At 52.9% G+C, this 26,597-nt stretch overlaps 2 protein-coding genes, 1 long non-coding RNA gene and 4 other non-coding genes across 7 annotated transcripts; 1 reads left to right on the plus strand and 6 right to left on the minus strand.

The window, feature by feature from the left end:
- Nucleotides 1–1,024: 1,024 nt before the first annotated feature.
- On the minus strand, nt 1,025–5,433 carry LOC103297747 (uncharacterized). The gene is made up of 4 exons (XR_008554896.1): nt 5,388–5,433; nt 3,860–3,905; nt 2,837–2,872; nt 1,025–2,435 (listed from the first exon to the last, which is right to left on the minus strand). It is a non-coding gene; the product is annotated as an uncharacterized LOC103297747 (long non-coding RNA).
- LOC114227386 (small nucleolar RNA SNORD88) lies at nt 2,549–2,639 on the minus strand. The gene has a single exon (XR_003613429.1). It is a non-coding gene; the product is annotated as a small nucleolar RNA SNORD88 (small nucleolar RNA).
- LOC114227387 (small nucleolar RNA SNORD88) lies at nt 2,952–3,043 on the minus strand. Its single transcript, XR_003613430.1, has one exon. It is a non-coding gene; the product is annotated as a small nucleolar RNA SNORD88 (small nucleolar RNA).
- On the minus strand, nt 3,987–4,077 carry LOC114227388 (small nucleolar RNA SNORD88). Its single transcript, XR_003613432.1, has one exon. It is a non-coding gene; the product is annotated as a small nucleolar RNA SNORD88 (small nucleolar RNA).
- Nucleotides 5,434–5,480: 47 nt separating the features above from the next.
- Nucleotides 5,481–5,571, minus strand: LOC114227389 (small nucleolar RNA SNORD88). The gene has a single exon (XR_003613433.1). It is a non-coding gene; the product is annotated as a small nucleolar RNA SNORD88 (small nucleolar RNA).
- Nucleotides 5,572–10,002: 4,431 nt separating this feature from the next.
- Nucleotides 10,003–15,991, minus strand: LOC114227339 (uncharacterized). The gene is made up of 5 exons (XM_028129413.2): nt 14,591–15,991; nt 13,627–13,910; nt 13,225–13,371; nt 10,662–10,793; nt 10,003–10,263 (listed from the first exon to the last, which is right to left on the minus strand). The coding sequence occupies exons 1-5, from the start codon at nt 15,763–15,765 to the stop codon at nt 10,196–10,198; spliced, it is 1,806 nt and encodes a 601-aa protein (XP_027985214.2). The 5' UTR covers nt 15,766–15,991; the 3' UTR covers nt 10,003–10,195.
- A 35-nt stretch (nt 15,992–16,026) lies between these two features.
- Nucleotides 16,027–26,344, plus strand: LOC114227338 (uncharacterized). Its single transcript, XM_054710162.1, has 5 exons — nt 16,027–16,082; nt 18,467–18,667; nt 24,925–25,071; nt 25,355–25,483; nt 25,651–26,344. The coding sequence occupies exons 1-5, from the start codon at nt 16,055–16,057 to the stop codon at nt 25,854–25,856; spliced, it is 711 nt and encodes a 236-aa protein (XP_054566137.1). The 5' UTR covers nt 16,027–16,054; the 3' UTR covers nt 25,857–26,344.
- Nucleotides 26,345–26,597: the final 253 nt, after the last annotated feature.

The raw sequence follows: 26,597 nt of genomic DNA on the forward strand, positions 1-26,597 counted from the left end.
GCTAAGCCTGGCCCCACGGCTGCTCAGCACCGAGCCTGAGGCTGCGTGACTCAGGAAGCCACAGGCCACGTCAAGACTCAGACCGCAGCACCCGAGATTAACCTCCCAGGACCCGCAGAGCAGGTGCAGCTGCACCGTTCTCAGGACCGCCACCCGGTCCCAGCCACACCTCAATGGCTCATGTGCCACACATGGCTGGTGTGGCAGGCCAGTGAGCCCAGGACTCATACAGCACTTCTGCTCCCGCAGCCACTGCCCTCCCCACCAGCCAGGCATCAGGCCCAAGTGTGTGAACACCCCGGATCAAAACACCAGGGGTGGGGGTGTTGGTGTGTACCAGCTGTCACTCACTCTGTGCCCACTACAAATGGTAGAGTTGGAGAATTGGAGGTTGTCAATCCCAGCTACCCGGACCCTCCAACCCTCCCTCCCCTGAGGGAAAACAGGGTGCAGAGCCCCCTGGACTGAGAAGAAAGCTGGGGCGACCAACAGAGCCTGGCCCAGGTCTACCTAATCTCAGCATTGTGGGCAGGGGACAATGCCCTGGGCTCTGAAGGTAGCCATCACCCCACCACCACACCCAGAATACCCTCTGTACTTGGTCCTGGGAGGGACCCAGCTTCTTCTCACTCAGGGAAGGCCCAACTGAGTTCTCAGGTTTCCCTGCCCTGCTGCTGGGGGCGGCTCCCAGGGCTTGGCGGAGCACGGCCCTCTCAGCAGGGCCCATGGAGACAGGCCTGTGTCCAGAACCCTGCGCCATGAGGGTGCTGGAAATGGCTTTGCATGGGGGCCACATCAGGCACCACAGTTCATACACAGCGATGCTCACCATTTAAGCCCTCACTCCCCACCCCCAGCGGGATTCCTGGTGCCAACACTTAACCCAGACACTGGCCAGAAACCACACATGCAGCTGGACACGGGGACTGGCCTGGAAGTCCCTTCCCAGGTGAGCAAACAGCAAGCTGGCTTCAGAAGGGAAAGGCGTTACAAACAAAAGTCTTAAGAGAAAAAGACAAACGAGTGCGCTTAGAACTGAAGTGCTGTATATGCTTAAATATTAAGTGAAAACAATGCATTACAAATAAAAACAGTGCAAGCTTCATGTTGTAGGTCACGGGGCCTCCCCGCTGGGCCTATAGTGCTTTGGGGGCCCACCCAATATGCCATTTCAGCTTAAATGTAAGACACCTGCTGGGTTCTCTATGGAACCACTATGCCCAGCTAGCTAGCTCCCCTCCACCAGCTCTGGCCAGTGACACCCATGAAGTAGCTAGGGGCAAGGACACCTTATTTTTCTGGGCTCCTCAAAACCTAGGTGAGGGTGGCCTGCCCATAAAAAACTCAACAGCCTTAGCCAGCTTGGCTCAGTGGATAGAGCATTGGTCTTCGGACTGAAAGGTCCCTGGTTCGATTGTGATCAAGGGCACTTGCTCGGCTTGCAGGCTCCATCTCCAGTAGCGGGTGTGCAGGAGGCAGCCAATCAGTGATTCTCATCATTGATGTTTCTCTCCCCCTTCCTCTCTGAAATCTATATACATACATACATATATATATGCTCAACCCTTACATCTTAAAAACAGAACAGATGGGCGGTCCGGTCCCTCAGGGGACTTTACATCTTCCCAAGAGCCCAGCTCCCTGAGCCCTGGAAATTAAGGCTCCTAGGCAGGGCCCACAGGCAGGTAAGGAGCCATTGGCTCCTACCCGCAGGCCTGGATAGAGTAAGGGGGAGGCGGGGGCTGCTCCTACTCCAGCATGTAATCCGGGAGCCTGCGGCTACGTGTGGCCTCCTTGACGTGGAGCATCACCCTCCTTGTCCACCCTCTCCTGGGACATGCCGTGGCTCAGGAGCTAGGACAGGTGGTCCCTGAGCTGGTCTCTGCCCTGGACCTCCATCACCGTCATGTCATTGCCTGGCAGGGCGACCAGCGGCAGCTGCATCTCGGAGCACCTGGCCAGTGCCACCAGGCGCTGATGCAAGCCCTTTGTGAAGGGCATGTCCTCAGGCACAGGACATGGTGCCTGCTCAAATGCAGGCTCATGGTAGATCCACTCCAGCATGCTCAGCTGGCGTGCAGCTGGATACCCTGCTCCACGGTGACTCCGAAGGCCCTCTCGGTGACCTCGAAGTGCAGGAAGGACTGCCAGCGCTGGCGCCAGGCCTTCAGCAGCCAGGCGAGCAGTGCCTTGCGGCCGACCCACCGATCCCTGCAGAGGCAGTTGAAGATGGTGTTGCTGGTCAGGTCGCTGGTCAAGTTCCTGGGAACTCAGGACCAGGGCCATGCCGCCTTGGCCATACACCCGCAGGATCCAGGCGATCACGTGCTCGTTGGGCTTCTGCTTGGAAGTGTTGTGCAATGGCCAGCAGCTCGGTGTATGTGTGGTGGCGGTGCGCCTGCGCCATCATGTTCTCGGCCATGGTCACAGCTGCCCTGGAGGGAAACAGCAGGAAGCCTGAGGGGTGCTACCAAGGGAGCTGCAGGCAGGGACACAGGGGCACCAGGCGTGGGAAACAGTTACAGCCCACACCACCTCCCTGGAGCTGGGGCCCCTCAGACCCCTGGGTGTCAAAGGTCCCAGGGGGCACAGAGTCCTCATGAGAGGTCAGAGCCCAGTGCTGGACATCATGGGGGCCCCAAGCACAGCCCCTGACACAGGGTGTCTCTCTGCAGTGCCCCCAGCCCCTCCTACATAAACCTCCCCTTACCCAATGGTATTACTGTGCAGATTCAACCAATTGAGAAGCATGCCTGGCTCAGCTCACTGCTCAGCCTTTGCCTTGACCTTAGCATAATGCACATTCTATGAATGAGGGAGCCTCTTCTGTTCTTACCTAGAGCAATGGCCCTTCAATCCCTGGAGGAAACACCTGCAGGAAGAAGTGGGGGAGGGGAGGTCAGTGGGGCACAGGGCAACCGTGGTCCCCCATCCATACCTCCCAAGAGCCAGGGCCCCTCAGACCCCCAGGTGTCAAAGGTCCTGGGGGGGCACCATGTCTTCAAGGGAAGTCAGAGCCCAGTGCTGGACATCATAGGGGCCCCAAGCACCCCCCACACCGTGTTTCTAATCTAATCCCAACTGCTCCTGCATCTACCTCCTTACACATCTCATCTCTGCACAGTGGAGGTCACATGATTCAGGGGTGGCTTGACAGTTTTGGGGGATGCCCTCCCTGGAGACCCCGCTTTAAGGCCAGGCCACAGCACCCACACAAGAACCTTCACCTCAGCCAGGCAGACAAGTCACAAATGGCCCCTCAGGTCAAAGTGGCATTAGTGGGGATCAAAACCAATCTCTTTAGCCCTAGCAGGCTTAGCTCAGTGGTTAGAGCGTTGGCCCATGGACTGAAAAGTCCCAAGATTTGATTCTGGTCAAGGGCATGTACCTCGGTTGCAGGCTCAATCCCCAGTCCTGGTCAGGGAGGCAACCAATTGTTGTGTCTCTCCCTCTCCCTTCCACTCTCTCTAAAAAAAAAAAAAAAAAAAAAAAAATGGGAAAAATACCCTTGGGTGAGAATTAATAACAACAACAAAAGCCAACCTCCTTGGTTCTGCCGCCTTAGCTGCAGGGAAGAGGGAAACAGAGAGCACCCCCATCACCCTGCAGCACCCCAATGTGCATGGAGGTTGCAGAAATAAGGCCCTTTCCCCTTTCCAAAAAGGAGAGGGGCGCGGGGAAATCAGAGTCTCTGTACATGCAGGTCCTCAGCTGTGGAACACGAACAAACCACCCAGCTCACTGGGCTCCTGAGGTCTGAAGGAACACCACCACCACAATCTAGGTCTTACTAACTAGAAATTTGTAACATTAGAGACGTAACATGACTATGGAGTTAAGAAGACACTTCTGTTCTTACCAAAAAGGATGGGGGTTTGGGGGCTGTTGACTCCTGGAGGCACCACCTGCAGGAAGGAGCAGGGAGGGGAAGCAGTCAGTGGGGTGCAGGGCAGCCACGGTCCCCCATGCATCCCTCCCCAGAGCCAGGGCCCCTCAGACCCCTGGGTGTCAAAGATCCCAGGGGGCACCATGTCCTCAGGGGAGATCAGAGCCCAGTGCTGGACATCACAGGGACCCTAGTCCCCCTCCTCACCCAGGCCCCAGAGCCACTTGCCTACAGATGAACTACCAATAAATAGCATACGTATCAAATCGCATATATATCAACCTACGTGGAACTCCATCTATTGAAAAAAATCCCCATTATTAACCGGTACACCTGTATGCAATACTTTCAACAATAAAGAAAAGAAAAAAAGACAGAGACACTATCTCCCCCGCCCCCCATACACCTGTCCAGCTGGCACCTCCCTCCCTCCACACTTTCCCAGAAATTCCCTCACAGAGGGCGCTTACAGTGAAGAGCATCAGCCCCTCAAAAGACAATTAGGGCCCCGCCGGTGTGGCTCAGTGGTTGAGTGTCAACCTATGAACCAGGAGGTCACAGTTGGATTCCTGGTCATAGACACAATGCCTGGGTTGTGGGCTTGAACCCCGGGGGCGGGTGGTGGAGTGCAGGAGGCAGCCAATCAATGATTTTTCTCTCATTATCGATCTATCTATCTATCCATCCCCCTTCCTCTGAAATCAATTAAAAAATATAAATATGACAATTAGATGATCCAAAACTTGAGCTGACCACAAAAAGCAGCTTCTCCTCCCTAAAGGGCCTGCCAGCAAGTGTGGGAAGACCCGAGAACAGGGAGCAGAGGGAAGGCCCTCCTACAGCCAGAACACGTGCTTCTCTTTGCGTAACTTGTATCCAGGCCCATGTTACGACTTAGATCTTTGAAACACTTGTGAACTACCTGCCATGGTGCCCTAGCATTTTAACAGCTGTAGGTCAGTAAAGGGTAACTTTATTAAATCTAAGTTTATATGTGCATGATTCATGGAAAGCTGTCTCAACTTGGCTGATATACTGTATCCAGTTTAGAAACCAGTGACAGTATTAACTGCTAGCCACTGTTTCTTTTCTCCTGCTAAGTCTGAAAACTAATTTTGATTAGTCCCCCACCAAACCAAAAATATATGTATATTTCTTCCTTTCACAGCTTGTGCAGTTCATTTTATTCAACCCTTCCTTTCGAAGGCAGGATATATCATGCCGCCTCCACTCCTCCCCCACCCCCAACTATGAGAGGGCAACCTCTCTGCTCTTGACATGCTGTGTCAGATGCTAGACACAGAAACTGAGACTGAGGCTCAGGAGTACAATCACTTGACTGACACCTCAAACCCACCAATAGCAGAGCTGGGATTTGTATGTAAATACTGAGCATGACTGTTCATATAAATTAGGTCCCAGGGATATCTGATGTGAAGTCACTTAAAATGCAGGTGTTTTAGACCTGGGTGGGTCAGGGAGTGGGAGCAAGGATTCTTACCAAGATGGGGTAGGTGGTGGGTGACCCCTCAGCTTGAAGAGACACCTGTAACACAGGAAGGCCTTGGTGAGGGTGTGCAAAGAAACAGTCTGGGGGTCCCTTGAACCCCCATGTGTCAAACGTCCCAGGAGGCACTGTGTCCTTAGGGGTGATCGGAGTCTAGTGCTGAGCATCATGGGAGCCCCAGTCCCTCTGCAACCAGGCCCCAAAGCCACTCACCTTCAGGGACTGAGACCACCAGCACTTAAGAGACTGGGAAACATTAGGGGTGACAACGGCATTGTCATTAAATAGGAAATATTATTTCAGGAACGCAACTGGCAACTACTTTGGATGAAATGAATTTACTTTCAAAACACTAAGTGCAGGGGAAAAAACAAACCCTTTAAGTGCAAATAACACAAACATGTGACTTGTTTCAGATATCAAGATTATGTGTATTTCCTGTATGTCTGAATATTTCAATAATAAAAAGTAAAAAGTGTTGCTCAGTAGTTGAGAGTGGACCAATGAACCAGGAAGTCACGGTTCAATTCCCTGGTCAGGGCACATGCCCGGTTGTGGACTCGATCCCCAGTAGGGGGCGCGCAGGAGGCATTGACATTTCGATCTCTCCCTCTCCCACCCTCTCTGAAAAAAATAAAAATAAAAATAAAAAGAGGCACGAATAAAGAAACGCATGGGGCAGTGGCAAAAAGACGGCATGCCAATGACGAATGGATGAGAAAAACCTTTCCACTTGGGACATGACGGTTTGGTGGGGGAGACAGAAAATTAGCTTCAAAAAAAAAAAAAAAAAAAAAGAAAGAAAATTAGCTTCACTGCCGGTAGGCTGGGCGCCTGCCATTGCTCAGCAGCCAGGAAACCCAAGTCCAAGACATTAAGGACCGACTAGCTCAGAACTAACGTTTAACAGACTATTCGGAGGGAAATGATTCCTGAAGGTGAACAAAGGCCTCGTCTGCTTTCTCCTAAGACCATTCCTGTCTGCTTCTCCGAACACCAGTCATTCACGCGGAGACCCCACTCCCACCTTTTCCTTCGTGACCTCTGGGACCCTAACTCCCCTACGTCTTTGTTCGAGGCGGCAAAACAGGCCAGCCGCCGGGGGTTGAAAACACAGAAGCGCGGTCCTAAGGGCAGCACGAGCGGTAAATCTCAGAAGAACTCCGCGCCTCACGCATCGCGCCCCCGAGGAAGACGGACAAAATGGCGGAGGCCCGGGCAGCGCGCCGGCCGACGGCGCAGACGAGGGCGGGACAGCCCAGCCCCGGCGACAAGAGTCCTCCCCACGGCGAGCGTCCCCCACTCGCTCCAGACGCCCCAGCCCACCCCGCGGGGCGAAGGCCGCGACCCCAACCACGCGACAACGTCGCCATCCCGCCACAGCCCCGGGCACCTTACACGCGCGGCCCAGATCCCAACGCCCCGCCGCGCAGACGGAACGAAACCAGAGAAGGAAGAAGAACTCAACCAGTTCTAACTTTCTCCACCAGGAACGCGGCCGGCCTCGCGTCCCACTTTATAGAGCGCGCCGCTCGCAAGGACCCCCACGGCCCGTCTGGGCTCCGCCCCGAGGCGTCTAGTGTCGGCGCCGGTGCCAGAAACCCCGCTTCGGTGCTTGGGGAGGGAACAGTGTCTGTTCCCGTTAGAATCCTCCTGAACGGGACTTAATACGTTGCCCCTGTAGGCGGAGAATAAAAACCAAGGAAATATCGCCGCCTGTTGTCCTGTTATGAGCGTCAGGCAATTCTGTGGATGGCCCCAAAGAAGGATCGGGCAGGGGAAGGACCCCGAATGGGGGCGGGGCCAGAAAGGGGAAACTGGCCCAGCCTGAGCCACAGCCCCGGCGGAAGGGGCGGGGCCGACTCGGTGTAATCCCAGCGGCAGAGCGGGAGGCGGGGCCAGGGCTGAGATTGACAGTGGGGAGTTCTGGGAGAGCGCTCACGTGGCGCGGCGTTAGAGGCTTAGCCTGGACTCCGGGACCGGAGGACTGGACTCTGGTTCGGGGCCGGGAGGCGGGTGAGGGGTGGGGGGAGCGGGTGGCTGGGGTCCTGGACTCCCGGTCCGAGGGAGGAGGGGCTGGGGACAGGACTCTGGGGCTGAGGCAGGACCGGATTGGGGGCTCGTTTCCGGGTTTTTAGATCGCCAGAGGCCTGGGGGCTGGGTTTCATGGTAGGGTTGGCGACCTAAGGCGTGTCTTTCAACAGACATGATTGTAAAACGTTTTGTGTTTTTTTTTCAAATATGAAAAAGGAAACTTTTTTATATCAACCCACACACCGGAGGTCGCCGTTGTGGACAATTTGGTGTGGACTCTATGGCCATACACACACACACACACACACACACACACACACGTGTTCCCTGTGCGACTAGAACACATGTTGTTTAGCTGGTTCCCCTCGTCGTTTGGGATTTTCCTTCCTTCCCGTTGGGAGATTCCTCCCGTGAAGTCTGTAGTCTGAAGTGCAAGGAAGAGACGCGAACTCCTCTCTTGGGAAAACGAGGCATTTCCTACGCGGACCGCACGCCGCGGGAAGCCGGGTCTTCGCTGTGGCCGCCAGGCGGGGAGGGACGCGCCGCGGCCCCCTCTGCGCCCGCCTCCCCCCTCCTCTCTCTTGCCCTCTCCCTTGCCCAGGCCGCACTAGCACGCCGGTCCCCCTGGCCTTCGTAGGATCTGCCAAGCACAGTTGTACCCCAGGACCTTTGCATTTGCTGTTCCCTCTGCCTGGAACTCTTTCCCCCAGTCTAACCGCACTGCTCTCTTCCTCTCTTGAGCCATGATTCCGCTCAGATGTCACCTTAGCATAGAACCCCCCTCCCCCCCAAACCCGCTCCCCTCTATATAACAGACTGGTCTCCCTTACACTCCTTTATTTCTCTTCATAGCACGGATCCCCTAACAGACCTAACGCTTTGTTTGTGGTCATATTATTTTGCCTCCCAGTTGAAATGTCAGTTCCATAAAGACAAGGATTTGTGTCCAATTTGATCACTGCTATAGATCCAGTGTCTGGCACATAGTTACAAATCAGCCTGCGTTAAAAAAAAAAAAAAGAACCAATTTGAGCCCTGGCCAGGTAGCTCAGTTGATTGGAGCATTGTCCTGTACACCAAAAGGTTGCAGGTTCAATCCCTGGTCAGGGCACATACAAGAAGCAACCAATGAATGCATAAATACGTGGAACAACACCCCCCCCCTCCTTTTCCTCCCTCCTTTCCTCTCTCTCAAATCAATAAAAAAAAATTATTGAAAAACGAACAAATTTGAAAGCCGTTTTGTGGGAGACATGAGGAAAGATTATTGTAGCAACACTTACAGAGCCCATACTATATGGATCAGGTGTGATGTTAAACTGCCCACACTGAGGTACTATCATTATCCCCATTTGACAGACGAGGACACTGAGACCCAGATAGGTTCAACGCCTTGCCACAGGCCACAGAGCTAGTAAGTGGTTGATTTTTTAGACTCAAAACCTGGCAGCTTAACCACGGTGTGAGAGGGAGATGGATGGGACTTCCAGGTGGGAGCCCTGCAGGGGGACTGAGGCAATGCTATAACGCTGTACTTGAGTTTCAACCCTACCCTGTCCCAGTAAGTGACTCTCCCGTAGCCCGAGACCATCTGCAAAAGTCTGCTACATACAACAGCCTTCAAAATAAAATACATACATACACACATACATATATACATACATACATACATAAATTAGGGAAAGAATGGGATCCTATAGAAAGAAACTTTAAAAAAGAACATCCTTGCCCTGGCTGGTTTGGCTCAGTGGATAGAGCATCAGCCTGTGGACTGAAGGGTCCCAGGTTCGGTTCCGGTCAAGGGCACATGACCAGGGTTGCCAGCTTGATCCCCAGTAGGGGGCTTGCAGAGAGCAGCCGATCAGTGATTCTCTTTCATCATGGATGTTTCTATCTCTCCCCTCTCCCTTCCTCTCTGAAATCAATAAAAAAATATTAAAAAAAAAAAACAAACAGCCTTGTGTGGGGAGAAAAATGAGGAGGTGGGCAAGGGCAAGAGGTGAAGTGTGGGTGCAAGGAGAATTTGCCTCAGGAGGTGCAAATTATGAAGGGGCCTCAAAAGTAAAGAATGAAGCCCAAAGGGCTTGGGGAGAATCAGCTATTCACTAAACAGTGATTGGGCCCTGGCCAGTGTTGCTAAGTGGGTAGAGTGTCGGCCAGTGCACCTAAGGGTCTTGGGTTCAATTCCAGGTCAAGGGCACGTACCTGGGTTTTGGGTTCACTCCCCACCCACGGTCGGGGCGCCTATAGGAGACAATGTCTCTCTTACATTGATGTTTCTCTCTCTCTCTCTCTCTCTCTCTCTCTCTCTCTCTCTCTCTCTCTCCACCTCTCTCTCTCTCTCTCTCTCTCTCTCTCCTCTCCACCTCTCTCTCTCTCTCTCTCTCTCTCTCTCTCTCTGAAAAGCAATGGAAAAAATATCCTCGTTGGCCTAATTCTTGGCTGACCTTGTGCCTCAAGTCTCTGTCTTGTAATTCCCTTCCCTCACTTCTACCCGTAAGTCCCATCCTTCTACCCAACAGGGCCCAAGGGATGACCTCAGGAGGTATGACAATTCCACGGGACACTTACAAGGTACTAAGCCAAAAGCATATTCTGGGCAAAAGTACAGATTTAAAAATACCGATTAGTAATTTTCAGTGGGGGAGATGCAGAGGGGACTGAAAAGGGACAAGAGTCGTGGTGGGTGTGAGGGCCAGAGAGCAGGCTTGTGAGTTCCTTGGCAGGGAGCGGTGTGAGCAGGAAGGAAGTAGGATCATTCCCGTGTCCTAAGTCCAGACGCCCTGGGGTGCCAGGATGTACCAGAAATTCACGTAGTTCATGTAGGAAATTAAACCTGAGGGAGGAAGAAAGCAGAGGGGGTGAGACGTAGCGTTCACCAGTCCCACCTTGACCCCAGTCCTCTCCCCAAGCCCAATGACACCCCCTACCCTGTCCCCACATCCATCCCTAGACCCAACACCCTCAACCCCATTCCCTCCACGGTCCGAATCCATTTCCAAATTCAATCCCACCCCCAGTTCCATCTCATCCCCTACCCTGTCCCCAACCCCCTTCACCTACATTTTCCTCAACCCTCCACCTTCAAACCCAAACTTAACCCATCCCCTATCCTGTCCCCCATCCATTTCCTAACCCCAAACCCAGCCCCATCCTCATCCCCAACTCCTTCCCGGGCAGTCCCCCTCTGTATCACTGGACCCTGTCCAAACCCAACCCCATCCCAGCTCAGACCAATCGCAAGGAAGAAGAAGATGCCAATCCACGCCAGGTAGAAGCTGCGCCCCAGACTGTAGGTCATGCCTTCCTGCAGGAATTCCCGGGCCTGCAGCAGGTAGAACAGGACGCCCAGTACCATGCTGGTCCCTGCGGGAGGACAGGTGTTAGGAGGCTGGGCAGCAGGTGTGTGAAGACCCTTGCCCATGGTTGTGTCACTGCCTGGCTCTTGCCCATTATTTTCCCACGTCCTTGACCTCCCTGTATCTCTGCTCCCCAGGCAGGGTGAGAGGCTCCCGACAGTGTCATAGTAGATGACAATGCAAGTGCAAGTCTTGGTCTTTCTGTAGGCAATGGGGGTGTCTAAAACCACAGGCTTTGGGGCCAACTGACTGGGACGCTTGTCTTGCCTCTGCACCCCCCCCCCCGCCCCCCGCCTTCGGGACACACTCCGTCTCTCTGAGCCTCATTTCCCCCATCTGTAAAGTGGGCATAATTGCAGGAACCATCTCCTTGGTGGTCACGAAGCGTTATTGAGATTGGCACATTTCCTGGCACACAGTGAGCTCTCAAGAATCAAGCCAGATTAATATCACGGTACTGGGTCTTTCTGAGGTAGTGGATAAGGAACTCTGTCATTCTGGATATTTTAGCTGTGTTTTGAAACGACACGAGTTAAAGATAATTTGTGGAAAGGACAAGTTTTGTGTTTTTTTTTTCAGGTGGTGAATGGAGTACTGGATAATTTTTATTTATACATTTTTGAGAGAGAGGAATGGAGAGAGAGGAAGAAAGAGAGAGAGAGGGAGAGAGAGGAAGAAAGAGAGAGAAAGAAAGAGAGAGGGAAACATCGATTTGTTGTTCCTCTTATTTATACATTCATTGGTTGATTCTTTTAAAAATATATATTTTATTGATTTTTTTTACAGAGAGGAAGGGAGAGGGATAGAGAGTTAGAAACATCGATGAGAGAGAAACATCCATCAGCTGCCTCCTGCACACCTCCTACTGGGGATGTGCCTGCAACCAAGGTACATGCCCTTGACCGGAATCGAACCTGGGACCCTTCAGTCCGCAGGCCAACGCTCTAGCCACTGAGCCAAACCGGTCAGGGCCATTGGTTGATTCTTGTATGTGCCCTGACTGAGGATAAAAATCACAACCTTGGTGTATCAGGACGATGCTCTAACCAACTGAGCTACCTAGTTAGGGCCTGAGTAATTTTTTCTTTATTTTCATAGCATAGGGCGTGTTTTCCATTTAATTGAAAGGGAGACTGGGTGGAAATTATTTTCTTATAGGAAAATGTCCTAGTTTAGATGACCTAAAACCGAGGTGTTTTCCACCCCATGTCCCTTATATTTAAACAACCGGGAAGAGCTAATAGACAAACTGGACACAACATTTGCTAACAAGGAAATGGGACGTTGAGTGGTTGCCCTTCTTGGCTTTATTGTCACTCTCCAAAAATGCTCTCTTGATGCAACTGAGAGTTGTGGTCAACTTCTGCAAGAGAAGACAATAACCTTCATTTCCAAATTAAAGTGCTCCCCACGGCCCCCTTTTCTAAAATGTGTGATTTGACATGCAAATGGAACCAAACTATTCTCATCGGAATATAAATTTCGAGTTACTTGGGGGGGGGGGGCGTGTGGAGATAAGGACATGTACAGTATCTACATTGGGTACTGACATTTTCCAACTCAGTCCTCTCGACATCTCCACGTGGTAGGAAGTGTTACTCCCACCCTCCAGAGGAAACTGTGGCTCAGGAAGACGAAGTAGCTTGAACTAAGTCACTGGTGGTGGCGAGGAGGTGGGATTTGGGGTGGGGCTGGAACTGGAACTAGAGGTGGGTACTTGGTAGAGGTGGACGTTTGAGTGATCAGGATGGAGGAGGTTGAGGTTGGTGTTGGTGTTGGGTGGTGGTTGGGGTTAAGGATGGACTGGAGACTGGCCAGAGGATGGAGCTGGGCATGGGTTAGGTTGAGATTCAGAGTGAGGTTCACACGTGGTAGGGATGGGGTTGCAGTTGGACGTTGACATTGGTAAAGGGACTGGATATGGCTTGGATACTGGAGAGAAGATTGAATTGGAATGGGGGTGGGGATGGGCCTGGACAGCTTGGAAGGGGAGGTGGATGCGTATGTGATGTGTTGGTGATGGAGTTGGGAAGGGAAGTGGGGGCTGGAGATGGGGTTAGGCTGAAAATTGATATATATATATATATATATATATATATATATATATATATATATTTTATTGGGATGGGTTAGGACAGTGGTTGGCAAACTGCAGCTCGCGAGTCACGGTATGCCGTTCTGTTGACTAATGGAGTTTGCCGACCACTGCTAGGGGCTTAATCACAAGGAACAACAACAGCCTGCAATGATTGGAATCGAGAGTCTAGGTCAGTTTGCCAACCACTGGGTTAGGAAATAGGATTTGAATTGGGACTGAAGGTGAGGATGGGGGGGGGGTGCGGTTGGAGTTTGGTGGGAGGGGGTTGGGTGTCATGGTAGGCACTGGGCAAGGTTCGCCTTGTCTTGGTGTCCCTCTGGGAAGGATCCCCGTGCCATGCCTGTCAGGTTGCTGAGGATGATGTTGGAGAAGTCCAGAAGGGGCACGTTGGAGCTGCTGAAGAAGGTGATGTCTATGAGTATGAGGCAGAGGCAGAAGCTGGTGAAGCTGGAAATGAGGAAGAAGGCCCAGGCAGAGTCCAGCAAGTCTAGGGAAGGAAGAGAATCAGGAACACCAGGATGAGGGTCACGTAGGTGAGGAGGAACACAAGGCGGCGAGGATGGTCTTGCAGCAGGGAGGACCCTCCTGGGGAAGGGAGGCTGATCCAGGGGTAGTGAGGACCATTGCGGAGAAGAGAGGACACGCCCAGGGCAGTGGGGTCATCCCAGGGGAGGCAGAAAGGGGTCCCTAGGGACAGAGGAGAAATGAGCGCCAGGAATGGTGTGCCTAGGGCAGGCCTTACAAGCATTGTGGTCTTGCTCATGCAGGCAGGAGATGTCAGGACACCGCACAAAGAAGATGGTGTTGATGGGCATGGTCTGGGGCGGAGGGTCAGCAGGACCCCCAGGGGGTGTCAGTGGCACCTGGAAGTGGACCCAGGGCTGGCCCAGAGTGATGAGACTGATGATCAGTGTGCCCAATAGGCTCATCACCAGGCTCAGCTGGCGGCTGATCTTCTTGGCCTCATGCAGCAGCTTCGTGCCTATGGGCAGCTGTGAGTATCTGCGTTTAGCCCCTTCCAGAAACCTGCAGCAGATATCCCACCAGCAGTGTCAGCACCGAGTCCAGCTCCCCAGCCCAACCATCCCAGGTCCAGCTGCCAGACCCAGTCCCACCCAGTCTAGCCTTTAGATTCTTATCTTCTTTACTAGAGGCCCGTTGCATGAAGATTTGTGCAATAGGCATTCCTTCCCCTGGCTGCCGTCACCAGTTTTCCTCCGGCACCTGGGACCCGGGCCACAGAGGAGCCAAGCCTTCAGTCTTCAGTCTTCGCTCCATGCCTGCATATGCAAATTAACCCAACGTCTTTGTCGGGTTAATTTGCATGCTCACTCCCGATTGGCTGGTGGGCACCATGGAGGCATGGTCAATTTGCATATTTCTCTTTTATTAGTGTAGGTGTCCATCCTCTATACCCTGTATCCCCCAGGTCCTGCCTCTGGGACATGCCCTCCAGGCTCACTTGCCTCCAGATCTAGCTTCTAGACCCTGCCACCCCAAAATTCAATCTCCAGGTTCTGTGTCATGCCCTACCCAGGGCCAGTCTTCAGGTCCAGCTTCCTAGACCTGCCACACCTACGTCCAACCTCCAATCTCTGATATGCCAGCCATGTTCTGGTCCCCGTCCTTTGACTGCTGTCTCTCCCCACCCCCACCCCCAATTCTAACCCAGAACCTGGCCTTCTGCCTGGACCTCTGCCTCTTACCTGGCAGAACTGGCCTCTGTGGAGCTGCGTGGCGGCATGCTGTAGATGTTGCTATCTGGAGTATTTTTGCTGAATTGGAGGCTGTACAAAGAGTTTTTTAAATCCTCCTGAGAGGTCCAGAGAATTGACTCCATGGTTTCCATGCTGGGCTCAGGGCTGTCAGTAATTGAAGGGGGGACATCCACACTGGCCCGGTTTGGGAACTTGATGCCTTGACTCTGGGTTGTTGTCAAGTTGTCTTCCAAACTGATCTGACTGCTGTAGGCAACTGACTCAATACAGGCCAGGGGGATGCGGGGCTTTACCGGAGACCTTGGAATACTTAAGCTGCGAATTTGGAAACTTGGTGGGACAATTTGGGTGGTCAAATGGGAATCGTAGGTAACCGACGGTGTGTCTTGGGTCCTGTCTTGGAGAATGCTGCTAATGGATGGCGCCTCTTGGATACTTTTTTGGATAATGTTACCAGTGGATGGTGCCTCTTTGATACGGCCCCAGAGACTGTTGTCAATGGGTGATGGCTCTTGGACGCTGGCCCGGCGAGTGCGCAAGATGGGTGGAGGTTCTTGGATGCTGACCCGGCGAGCGTGGATTATGGGTGGAGGTTCTTGGATGCTGACCCGGCGAGTGTGGATTAGGGGTAGTGTCTCTTGGATAATGGGTGGATGGTCTTGGACGCTGACGCGGCGAGTGTGGACAATCGGTGGGTGTTCTTGGATGCTGACCCGGCGAGAGTGGGTACCGGGTGGAGGTTCTTGGATGCTGACCCGGCGAGAGTGGGTACCGGGTGGAGGTTCTTGGATGCTGACCCGGCGAGAGTGGGTGCTGGATGGAGGTTCTTGGATGCTGACCCGGCGAGAGTGGGTAATGGGTGGAGGTTCTTGGATGCTGACCCGGCGAGAGTGGGTAACGGGTGGAGGTTCTTGGATGCTGACCCGGCGAGAGTGGGTAACGGGTGGAGGTTCTTGGATGCTGACCCGGCGAGAGTGGGTAACGGGTAGAGGTTCTTGGAAGCTGGCCCGGCGGGAGTGCAGAATGGATGGAGGGTCCTGGACACTTAACCTGTTGGGATTGGGCAAAGGCTCTGAGGTCTCATCTTGGGCGTCATTGTCGGGATCTTCTGGGAGAACATCTGACGGGTTGCTTTGCTGGCCAGATTGGGACTTCCGGGACATGTGGTGGTAGAGGGCCAAGCCAGTCCCTAGGTGCACTCAACAGTCTGCCAACTGCCTCTCAGACCTTCTTTCCTGGCACCTCAGTGGCCACTGGAAGTCTGTTGGTCTCTCTCTGGGGTTCAGGCTCTGTCCCTTGGGCTTTTGATCTCTTTGTTCCTTCTTTAGTGTTTCTTGGTCTCCCCTATTGTCCTCAGGCAAGCCTCAAGGCTCCAGACTGGCCTGCAGCTGGGGCTGGGAGGAGGAGGTTCCGTGACAGTTGGAGAGGTTCCAGGAAGTTGGGACATTGGCCATGGACTCATCCTGCACACTAGACCTGTGTGAGTGACATGGGGGTTGGGACTGGGTCTAAGTGTGAGGTCTGGGCAGGGTCAGGATTGGGACAAGAAGAGGTCACAGCTGGGTCAGAGAGGTGTCAGGACAGGGCAAGGGGTGGGTTGGGAGGTAGGGAGCAATCTCACGGTGGAGAAATTCGTGCACTGGAGGGGGGGGTATCCCTCAGCCCAGCCTGCACCCTCTTGCAGTCCGGGACCCTTTGGGGGATGTCTGCCTGCCCCCAGGGATTGGGCCTAAGTGGGCAGCCAGACATCCCTCTTGCAGTCCGGGACCCCTTGCTCCTTACCACCCGCCTGCAGCCAGGTGGGAGAGGCTCCCGCTGTGCTCCCCCTGTGGAAGCTCTGCTATGACTACCAGGGGACAGCTCCTGCATTGAGCGCCTGCCCCCTGGTGGCCAGTGCGCATCATAGCGACCGGTCATTCCGCAGGTCGTTCCGCCATTTGGTCAGTTTGCATATTAGGGTTTTATTACATAGGATTTCCATGCCCCTCCTGGCTCCCTTTCTGTCTCTGTCTCTGTCTCTGTTCACCGTTCCCTGAGGCCTCGGAGACCCAGAGAAGGTGGGCTGCTCTCCACCCTCAAAGACCTACAATTCACAGCACAAGAAGGGCCCAACAGGGGTGCAGGTGCCCCACGCATACGTGCAGCCTTTCCCATCAGGAGCGGTGACTTGCAAACTGCTGCTTCCCTCTTCCTTTCCTTTGGCTTTTGTGGAGATCTTTTGAAAAACAAACAACCAAACAAACCCCCACCAACCTTTATATCGTTAATTGCATGAATATCCCTTTAACTACTCGATGCCTCTGTTTTCTCATCAGTCAATGAGGATGAAACAGGTGAATGGCATGAAAAAAAGCACTTAGAATCCATCGTGGTAAAAACCTGTTGAATTTTTACTCTTCATGGATATTGATTTCGATTTTTAAAATGTGTGTGGTGTTTTTTTTTCACCATCCTCCACGCTCCTTTCTGAGTTCCTGACCCATATACCCTACTTCCTCTGAAATCCATATTGAGACATACCACTGAAGAAGAGAAAGGAGTGACTATTACTGGGTACCAATAATGCACCCACACCCATTCATTTCTTCACACATTCATTCATTACTCCTTTTACTGAAAAATAGCAAAGGCTGTGTACCAGGCGATAGGGGTGCAGATTTGTTCTCTATCCTAATGGGTGTCTGTCCAGGAAACCTGGTAGGGAGAAAAAAAAAAAAAATCAGTGAAGCCTTAGCTGATTTGACTCAGTGGATAGAATGTTGGCCTGTGGACCGAAGGGTCCTGGGTTCGATTCCAGTCAAGGGCAGGTACCTCGGTTGCAGGTTCCTCCCCCGCCTGGGCCCGGGTCGGGGCTCCTGCAGGAGGCAACCAATCGATGTGCTTCTCTCACATCGATATTTCTCTCTCTCTTTCCTCTCTCTTCCACTCTCTAAAAAATCAATGGAAAACTGCCCTCGGGTCAGGATTAAAAAAAAAAAAAAAGTCAGTGGAATAATGACTGACAAGTCCATGCGGAATTGCACATTGTACTGTAGGAACATTTAATGGGCAACCTGACTAAGAACTGAGGCTGGGGGAGGGGAGGGTGTCAGAAAGGAGATGGGGAAGAAGGGACATTAGAGGTGAGGGTGATTAAGGCAGTCTGGGCAGAGGTGGGAGGAGAGAGCCCCAGGGCGGAGGAGCAGCCAGGACTGTGTGGAGGCGCCCAGGTGGGAAAACTCTTGGAGTGCGGGAGGGACCCTGTGAAGTCTAGTAAGTGGACAGTGAGGCCTGGGGCGGGGGTGGGGGGGTGGGGGGCTGGGGGGTGGAGGGGGAGGGGTCCCTGCCAGCTGGGAAGGTTGGCGGGGTCACAGGGGCTTGGTGAATATTGGGTGCATCCCCTGTGTTCACTCTTTTGACACCATGGGTCATGGCCTTGTGAACATGCTCTGGAACCTGTGTCATTGTGGTGTGTGTCCTGCATTGGGATTTGTGACGTCGAAGGAGCTAAGGGGATGAGGTCAAGAGTGGGATGGTTCTAGCTAGGGCTTGAGGAATAGGGACGGGAGGGCGGGCTTGAGCTTGGAATAGGACTGAGGATGGGGGATGAGTTGGGCGTGAGGGTTGGAGATGGGAATGGGGATGTGTTTGGGGTTGAGGACAGAGACTATTGTGGATGGCATGGGGCTGTGAATGGTGCTGGAGACAAAGTGAAAACTGGGGATGAGACAGGAACAGAGATGGGGATGAGGATGGCATCGGGGTTGGGGTGGAAGGGGATTGAGAATGGGGTTAAAGGGGAGGCTTGGGTGGGGATGGAGACATGGCTGTGCTCAGGGATGGGTGCAGGCCGATCCCGACCTCCAGTACTCGATTCTTTCCCAGCGGACCCAAACTACTCCTGGGAGGAGGACAGGAAGTACATCCTGCGGGGCTGGGCCCTGCTCTTCAGCATCCTCGCGACCCTGATGGTGCTCAGCGCGCTGGATGGGCGGATGGCCTACCTGAAGGGCTCCTACACTGGCTACGTGGGCCTGTGGATTAACTGCAGGAAGTACACGTGCCCCAACCTGGGCCAAGTCACGGGTCAGTGGGGCCATGGACGGGGCTATGGGGCACGCCACAGGGGATCCTTGGAGATGATCAGGGGCAGGGATCTTCAGGGGTCCCTGGGGGGAAATCTTTTCAGAGCCTTTGAGAAAGGGACTCTGGAGATTCTCTGAAGGCCTTGTGAGGGGGTCTCTTGGAGTTCTTTTCTTCTTCTTCTTTTTTTTAAATCACCACTGAAGAAAGAAAAAGAAAAATCACTGAAGTGAGAAGAGAGCTGATATGTTTTTTAAAATAATTTTTTCTTTTTAAATATGTTTTTTAATTGATTTGAGAGAGAGAGGAAGAGAGAGAGAGAGAGAGAGAGAGAGAAACATCGATGAGAGAGAACCACCAATTGGCTGCCCCCTGCACGGCTCCCACTGGAGAGCAAACCAGCAACCTGGGCATGTGCCCTGATCGGGAATCCAACCCGTGACCTTTTGGTGCCCGGGACAACGCTCAGCCAACCGAGCCACGCCGGCCAGGGCTCCTGGAGCTCTTTCTGGCTCATAAGGAAAAGGGACTGTCATATGCTTTGGAAGGTGAGCACTATATTTGACCGGAAACCAGTCTGCCTCATCACTAGGTGGCTGAAAACACCATCATTTTCTCTCTTTCTTTCCCTTAACATTTTGTTTTTCTAAAAAAGATGGCAAGAGGTTTTCAGCAGGAACGTTTTGCCTCCTTGGTCTCTTCATTGCTTTTTAAAAATATTAAAAAATATATTTTTACTGATTTCAGAAAGGAATGGATGGGGAGAGAGATAGAAACATCAACGAGAGAGAATCATTGATTGCCTGCCTCCTGCACGCCCCCCCTCCCCTGCTGGGGATCAAGCCTGCAATCCAGGCACGTGTCCCGGGCTCGAATCGAACCCCATCCATTCCTCTCTATCCAATGAGCCAAACCGGCTAGGACCCTACCTTCATTTTACATCTCAGATGAGCACTTATGGAATTCCCAGAACACTGTGTGGTTATCAATATTACTTATTTATTTTGAATATCTCCTTTCATGCCTCTCCAAATGAAGCTTGTGTAAGTAAGATGACCATGTGGTTTATGGCTTCGAGTGAGGGGGAAGGTCAGGGGCATAGACCTCCCCGGGTTCAGGTAGCGCTGGGGCCAGGCGCTCAAAGGGGGGTCGGTCTCCTGCCACCTCTCCGTGAAGACTTCTGCTCTGTGGGGCCCTCAGGAAAGCTGTTGCCTCTTCAGTGGCCCTGGGGCCGTCAGCAGCTCCTGGAGTCTCCCCATTTCTGTAACCAACATGAGGACGAGAAAATATATTTTATTGATTTTTTTACAGAGAAGGGAAGGAGAGGGATAGAGAGAAACATCGATAAGAGAGAAACATCCATCAGCTGCCTCCTGCACACCCCCTACTGGGATGTGCTCGAAACCAAGGTACATGCCCTTGACGGGAATCGAACCTGGGACCTTTCAGTCCGAAGGCCGACGCTCTATCCACGGAGCCAAACCGGTTAGGGCTGTCTTTGTTTCTTTCTTTTTTTTTTTTTTTTTTTTTAACATATTTTTATTGATTTTTTACAGAGAGGAAGGGAGAGGGATAGAGAGCTAGAAACATCGATGAGAGAAGAACATCGACCAGCTGCCTCCTGCATATCCCCCACCGGGGATGTGCCCGCAACTAATATACATGCCCTTGACCGGAATCGAACCTGGGACCTTTTAGTCCGCAAGCCGACGCTCTATCCACGGAGCCAAACCGGTTAGGGCTGTCTTTGTTTCTTGACTGCTCACATTGGCTTTATCCTCAAAGCTCCATGGAGTGGCAGTCAGGATCTGTGGGAAACGCTCACCTGTCCCAATTCAAATAACAGACTCGGAGACGTGAAGCATGGCGAAAAATGAGACCTTTAATGCGGTCTTGCAAGAGCGGGCGTCCGCGTGCGGGCACACAAGGAGCAGTGATCACAGGCAATTTATCCCTAATGTGTGAGAGCCCCTCCCCCGGTTCCTCATTGGCTGAGTGCTGTGGGGTCAACAGTTTCCCCATACGTCGCCTAGGTCTTATTGTCTCCTATTGGGCTATTTAAAAAAAATGGGCTGAGGCCTTTTCTAGTTGTCTCCACCCCCCTTTGTCTAGTTGTGGTGGGCGGATCTTCCTGGAAATCTTCCCTCCTCCTTACATCCTGGGAAAATTCAGTAACCAACTGGCCACGTGCTGTTAGTTTTCTTTTCTTTCTTAAAAATTTATTTTATTGATTTCTTACAGAGAGGAAGGGAGAGAGAGAGTTAGAAACGTTGATGAGAGAGTAACATGGATCAGCTGTCTCCTGCACACACTCCCTCCTGGGGATGTGCCTGCAACCAAGGTACATGCCCTTGACCGGAATCGAACCTGGAACCCTTACCGTCCGCAGGCCGATGCTCTATCCACTGAGCCAAACCGGCTAGGGCCAGAGACATGGCTCTTCTGCCATTGGCCTCCCATTAGCCAAACCTGATAAGCCAGCGAACAAAGGCGGCTGGGAAATGTAGTCCTTGCAGTACAGAACAAGGAATGGACCTGAATGCAGACAAACGAATGACTGGCAGAACTGCTGACAACTTGGGCCTCAAGTCTAGCAGGAAAGCAGGCAAAAAAGTTCCCGTCCAAGCCCTGGCTGGGTCACACCGGTACCGCCAACCAAGCCTGGTGTCCAGAGCAAGGCAATGCACTGATTGGCTTATGACTGGGGCTGAGAGCGGGGAACAGGGAGGAGGGTGACCTGCGTGGTGGGGAGGTAAGCTAGTCTCTGGGATGACAACAGCCAGTGTCGCCTCAACTCTCCTTCTCTTGCCTGCTTTCCTTTTTCAGTTTTTTTTTCCCATTTTTTTAAAATTTTTAATGAATCTTTATTGTTCAGATTACAATTGTTTCTCCTTTTCCCCCCCATATCTCCCCACCACCCAGTTCCCACCCCCCTCTCCTCTTACCTCCCCACCACTGTCCTTATCCATAGGTGTATGATTTTTGTCCATTCTCTTCCCGTACTCCCCACACAGACACCCCTTTCCCCCTGAGAATTATCAATCCACTCCCATTCTATGCCTCTGATTCTATTAAGTTCACCAGTTTATTCTGTTCCTCAGATTTTTAATTCACTTGACGTTTAGATTCACTTGTTGATAGATATGTATTTGTTGTTCATAATTTTTTATCTTTCTTCTTCTTTTTCCTCTTTTTAAAGAATACCTTTCAGCATTTCATATAATACTGGTTTGGTGGTGATGAACTCCTTTAGCCTTTTCTTATCTGTGAAGCTCTTTATCTGCCCTTCAATTCTGAATGATAGCTTTGCTGGGTAGAGTAGTCTTGGTTGTAGGTTCCTGCTATTCATCACTTTGAATATTTCTTGCCACTCCCGTCTGGCCTGCATGGTTTCTGTTGAGAAATTAGCTGATAATCGTATGGGAGCTCCCTTGTAGGTAACTAACTGTTTTTCTCTTGCTGCTTGTAAGATTCTCTCTTTGTCTTTTGCCCTTGGCATTTTAATTATGATGTGTCTTGGTGTGGTCCTCTTTGGATTCCTTTTGTTTGGGGTTCTGTGTGTTTCCTGGACTTGTAAGTCTATTTCTTTCATCAGGTGGGGGAAGTTTTCATTCATTATTTCTTCAAATAGGTTTTCAGCATCTTGCTCTCTCTCTTCTTCTGGTACCCCCATAATTCTGATGTTGGTACACTTGAAGTTGTCCCAGAGGCTTCTTACACTATCTTCAACTTTCTGAATTCTCTTCTCTTCATGCTTCTCTGGAGGAGTGTCCTTGGCCTCTTTGTATTCCAAATCTTTGAGTTGATGCTTGTGATCCTCTAGTCTGCTGTTGGGTCTCTGTATAATATTTTTTATCTCAGTCAGTGTATGTTTAATTTCTAGTTGGTCCTTTTTCATATCCTCGAGGGTCTCAATGAATTTATTGGCCTTTTCCATGAAATTCTTGAAAAACCTTATAACCGTGGTTTTGAACTCTATGTCCAGTCGCTTGTTCTCCTCCATTCCTTTGGTTTGTGATCTGTTTCCTTGCCTCCTCATTTTCTCTGCTTCCCTGAATTGGTAGGGTAGCTTTGTGTACTAGGTGTCCTATTGGTTCAATGGATCAGCCTCCCAGTTACTTGAGGTGGACACTCTTGGTGTACCCTTGTGTACTGTGTGTCCCCCAGCAGGAGCTACAGCAAGAACTAGTTTTCTCCTCCTTTGCTTGGGCGGTTTTGGAGCAGTCTGACTGGAGCTGCAGTTAATTTGGTTGAGCTGCCACAGAACAGGCCATTTATATGCAAAAGCCGCTGTGTGGAGCCTGGGCGGGTTTGTAGAATGTGCGGGGCGGGGTCTCAGGGCTGGGCGGGGTCTCAGGGCGTCACTAAGCTGGGGCGTGGCCAACGGCGGTGGCTGGCGTCAGCTGTCTCTGCCTTTCCACGTTTCCAAGTCCCTGCGCCCCGCGTTCCAGTGCAGTAAAACAATGATTGCTGGGCGCACTTCTGCAAAAAAGTCACTTTCACTTTCCGACCCGATGGCTGAGAGTCCAGCTTCTCCCCGTAGGTGTCTGGGTCCCCCGAGTGTCCCCAGAAACTGGATTTCAGAATGATCAGGAGCTTGTCTCCCTGCGGGTTGAAGAAAAACCGCGCACCCAGTTGCCCGCCGCCAGCCCGATTCGAGTGCCTCCCTACCTCAGCTTTTCAGCATTTGTGCTCCTTTCTCCCCTTAGTTGTAAATCTACCACTCAGCCAGCTTTCCCGTGGTTCTGGGTGGTAGACGTTTTAAATAGTAAAAATACAACTAAAAGACGTCTTTCAGTTGTATTTTTGAAATTGTTGTGCGAGGCAGCAGATTAGTTGTTTAACCATGCCGCCATCTTGGTTCCTCCTCCCTTTTTCAGTTTTACTCTCTCAGGTCTCCCAACCCCCAAGAGGCTGGGAGCCAGGCTCAGGCAGCTCCAGGCTCACGGTCTTATGGACCAGAGGAGGGAGAGCTGTTCCAACAACTCCAGTCAGAAAAAGTCCCAGCGCAGGGCTTTGATCTTGTGCCCGCCTTATATGGCCCATCTCCATGGTCTGGGGCGTGGGACACTGTGAGTGGCTCAACCAGAGTCACGTGTCTACCTCTGTGCTCCCCCCTTACCCCCCTGCCTGGAGAAGCCTTCCACCAGGGTTTTGTGATTGGTCCAGAGAGCGCCATTGCTATTGTGTATGTAGGGTTAACCTTTTGCTTGCTGGTTAGGTGTTAGAGGTGTGCAGTTTGCCAGAAACAAAGCAGATGGGAGTCTTAGCTCATTGGGCTGAACTGGTCTTGCACTGTTCGAAAGCAGGCAAAGTAGGAAGGGGCTCCTTCTCAGAGGGAGCTGCAAGTCTTGTCACACTGCGGCGTAAGCTGGGTAAATATCGGTTCTCGAGTGAGTGCAATGACATCTTTCAGGTACCCTGATTCTAGATATTTGTAAGTTTTTTTTTGGTTTTGTTGTTGTTTATTTTGTTTTGTTTTTTGCATGTGTACATCTGTGTGTGTGTGCGCTCTGGGAGATGTACGGGGGATGTGGAGAATGCCTGTGGGGGTGTTCTGTGGTGTGAATGGAGGTGACATTGGAGGAGGTTTTGGGGTGTGAAAGGGGTCACTAGGGGACCTAGGAGTGTGAGGGGAGAGGAGTAGAGAGACACCCACCTTCCTGGCTTCCACGCCCCGAAACCCTTCTTCATCACTGAAGAGACTGAAGTGCCTTGGATAACTTTGCGGGTGTGTTTGGGCAGGACTGGGAGGGACAGTGAGGGTGCTGTGTGTTGCTGTGGGACGTCTTTTGGGAGTGTGAGTGGGGCGACTTTGGGAGTGTCCATGGGGGTGACTCTAGAAATGATTGAGATGATTCTGTGGAGTGACCTCAAGAATGTGAGTGGGGGTGACTCAGGCATCATCTGTGGGGTGACCTTGACGTGGGTAGTTGATCAGGAGGGTGTCTGGGGGGTTACCTTTAGGGTGACTGGGAGTTGATTTGGGATAACTCTGAGGGTGTGCGTGGGGATGACTTTAAGTTTACAGGTGCCCCGGGGGTGATTTTTGTGAGAGTCATTTTGGGGTTTCTAGGAGGTGACTTTGGTGATGGGAATGGGAGTGACTTGGAGGATGTCTGTAGTCAAACTCGGGGGGTCTTTTTGAGGGTACTGCTCAGGGGTGTCAGTGAAATGAGTTTAGAGGTTGACCTTGGAGAGCGTGTGGGGGTGACTCTGGGACAATTCTCCCCGCCCCCCCACCTTCCCCACCCCCCCAGTTCTCATCCACATGAGCATGGGCTTCATGATGCTGGCCTTGACCCAGTGTTTCATCCTCCTCATCACCATGGGCCTCTCCTTCTGGCCAGTCTTCCGCCGCCTGAACAAGATCGACCTTGTCTTCAGTTTCCTCAGCTTAAGCATCGGTAAGTGTGGGCTTGGGGGATGGGGTGCCCCGCCCGGGAGGCGGATCTCAGAGTTTCTGTCCTACCGTCCCTGGGCCCGTCTTTGAAAATTTCTCTCACAGTTCTCCTTTCTCTGTCTTCCTCAGTTGGGGTGAGTGTGTGTGTGTGTGTGTGGGGGTGGTGTGGGTGGTGGGTTGGGGGGGGGTGGGCATCTCTGTCTGTCGAGAGCGTATTGTATGTGTGTCTGGAGGTCCTGGGGTGCCTGTTTAGCCTAGTGTCCATCTCTGGCCCCACCCAAGCGCAGGGCTCCTGATTCTCCTCAGCATGACGCTCTTTGTAGTCCACTGCCAGTCACTGAGGCCAAAGCCACAGATTTCCTACCTGATTACCTCCTACCTATGCTGGGGCAGCGGCGCCCTGATACTGTGGACCGGTGAGAGCAGGGGGGGGGGGGGCGGGCCTCGGGAAGAAGGGGCGGGGCCTCGGGAAGAAGGGGCGGGGCCTGGGAGGTGGTGAACCTAAGGAGGCGGGGCCTAGGGGGCCGGGGCGGGGCCGGGGCGGGGCTGGGAGTCCCGCCGCCTACCTCGCCCTCCTCCCCAGGAGTCCTGAGCTACTTGAACTACGCGGGCATGTGGAGCCAGGACTCGTTCTGCTGGGATCGGCGGGTGAGCTATCGCCGGTGGGCCTCGCGGCTCAACTCGGTGAAGCACGTGTCCAGACAGTCAGACTCCAAGTCTGACCCCAAGCAATCCGAGGACCGGACCAATTCGCTCCCGCTGCAGGGGATCCTCACCAAGCCGCTCTAAGCCGTCGTTTCTCAGGACACGGACGGGCACCCGGGCCCGGGGCGGCGATCAGACCTCCACTGAGGCCCCCCGCTCCCTAAGAACGTGCCTCGCCCTCCCTCCGAGGGCTTGTTGACAAAGCCAGGACCCTCAAGCTTGGGCCCACCCTTCGCGACTCTGTTCCCGTCCACAGAGGCCTCACCGTGTCCCCATCCCAGAAGTCAGACACCGCCCCCTTCCGTTCTGCGCGCAGCTCCCGCCCCGTGGCCAGTGGGTGTGGCTCTGCTCGCATCCTAGCGCGGCCCCGCCCCAATCCCAGGCAGGCCACGCCCACCCTGGCTAGGCCACGCCCCTCACCCTCGGAACTCCTCCCCCTCCGAGCCCCTGGACAGGACACGACCCCGCCCAGCTTTGGACGTAGCCCCGCCCCAGGAAGGCGTGGCTTGCAGTAGCATCCCTCGCCCACCTTCCGGGCTTCTGCGCCCCAATAAAATGTGGGCACCATCCTCCATTGCGTCCTCTCCCTCGGGGCAGGGTCGGGCCCAGCATGTGCGAACCAGCCTGGAGTCCCTGCCTCAGTCTCTGCCTGTGTGTCTACTACCTGTCTCTGCCCGGTCCTTTCCCCTGTCCATTACTGCGCGCCTCCCCGCCCCAAGACAGGGCGGGCTGGGGAGACTCCAGCCTGGCCCCGGAGACAGGGGTGGGGGGTCCGGGCTACCAGGTGCTGAGCGCCTGGGAGGCCAGATGACACCAGAACTCGAT

This window comes from Eptesicus fuscus, chromosome 21 (genome assembly GCF_027574615.1).
Source record: "Eptesicus fuscus isolate TK198812 chromosome 21, DD_ASM_mEF_20220401, whole genome shotgun sequence".
NCBI classification, from domain to species: domain Eukaryota; kingdom Metazoa; phylum Chordata; class Mammalia; order Chiroptera; family Vespertilionidae; genus Eptesicus; species Eptesicus fuscus.

What these genes read in the sequence shown, in the direction of transcription:
- LOC114227339 (XM_028129413.2), bottom strand. Translation starts at nt 15,765, where the DNA reads ATGTCCCGGAAGTCCCAATCTGGCCAGCAAAGCAACCCGTCAGATGTT. An exon ending in ACAGAGGCCAGTTCTGCCAG is followed by an intron (nt 13,911 to 14,590) that starts GTAAGAGGCAGA and finishes TATCTGCTGCAG; the next exon opens with GTTTCTGGAAGGGGCTAAAC. An exon ending in CTTCTTCTTCCTTGCGATTG is followed by an intron (nt 10,264 to 10,661) that starts GTCTGAGCTGGG and finishes TTCCTCCCTCAG; the next exon opens with GTTTAATTTCCTACATGAAC.
- LOC114227338 (XM_054710162.1), top strand. Translation starts at nt 16,055, where the DNA reads ATGGACTCATCCTGCACACTAGACCTGT. An exon ending in ATCCTGCACACTAGACCTGT is followed by an intron (nt 16,083 to 18,466) that starts GTGAGTGACATG and finishes ATTCTTTCCCAG; the next exon opens with CGGACCCAAACTACTCCTGG. An exon ending in CGCCCTGATACTGTGGACCG is followed by an intron (nt 25,484 to 25,650) that starts GTGAGAGCAGGG and finishes CCTCCTCCCCAG; the next exon opens with GAGTCCTGAGCTACTTGAAC.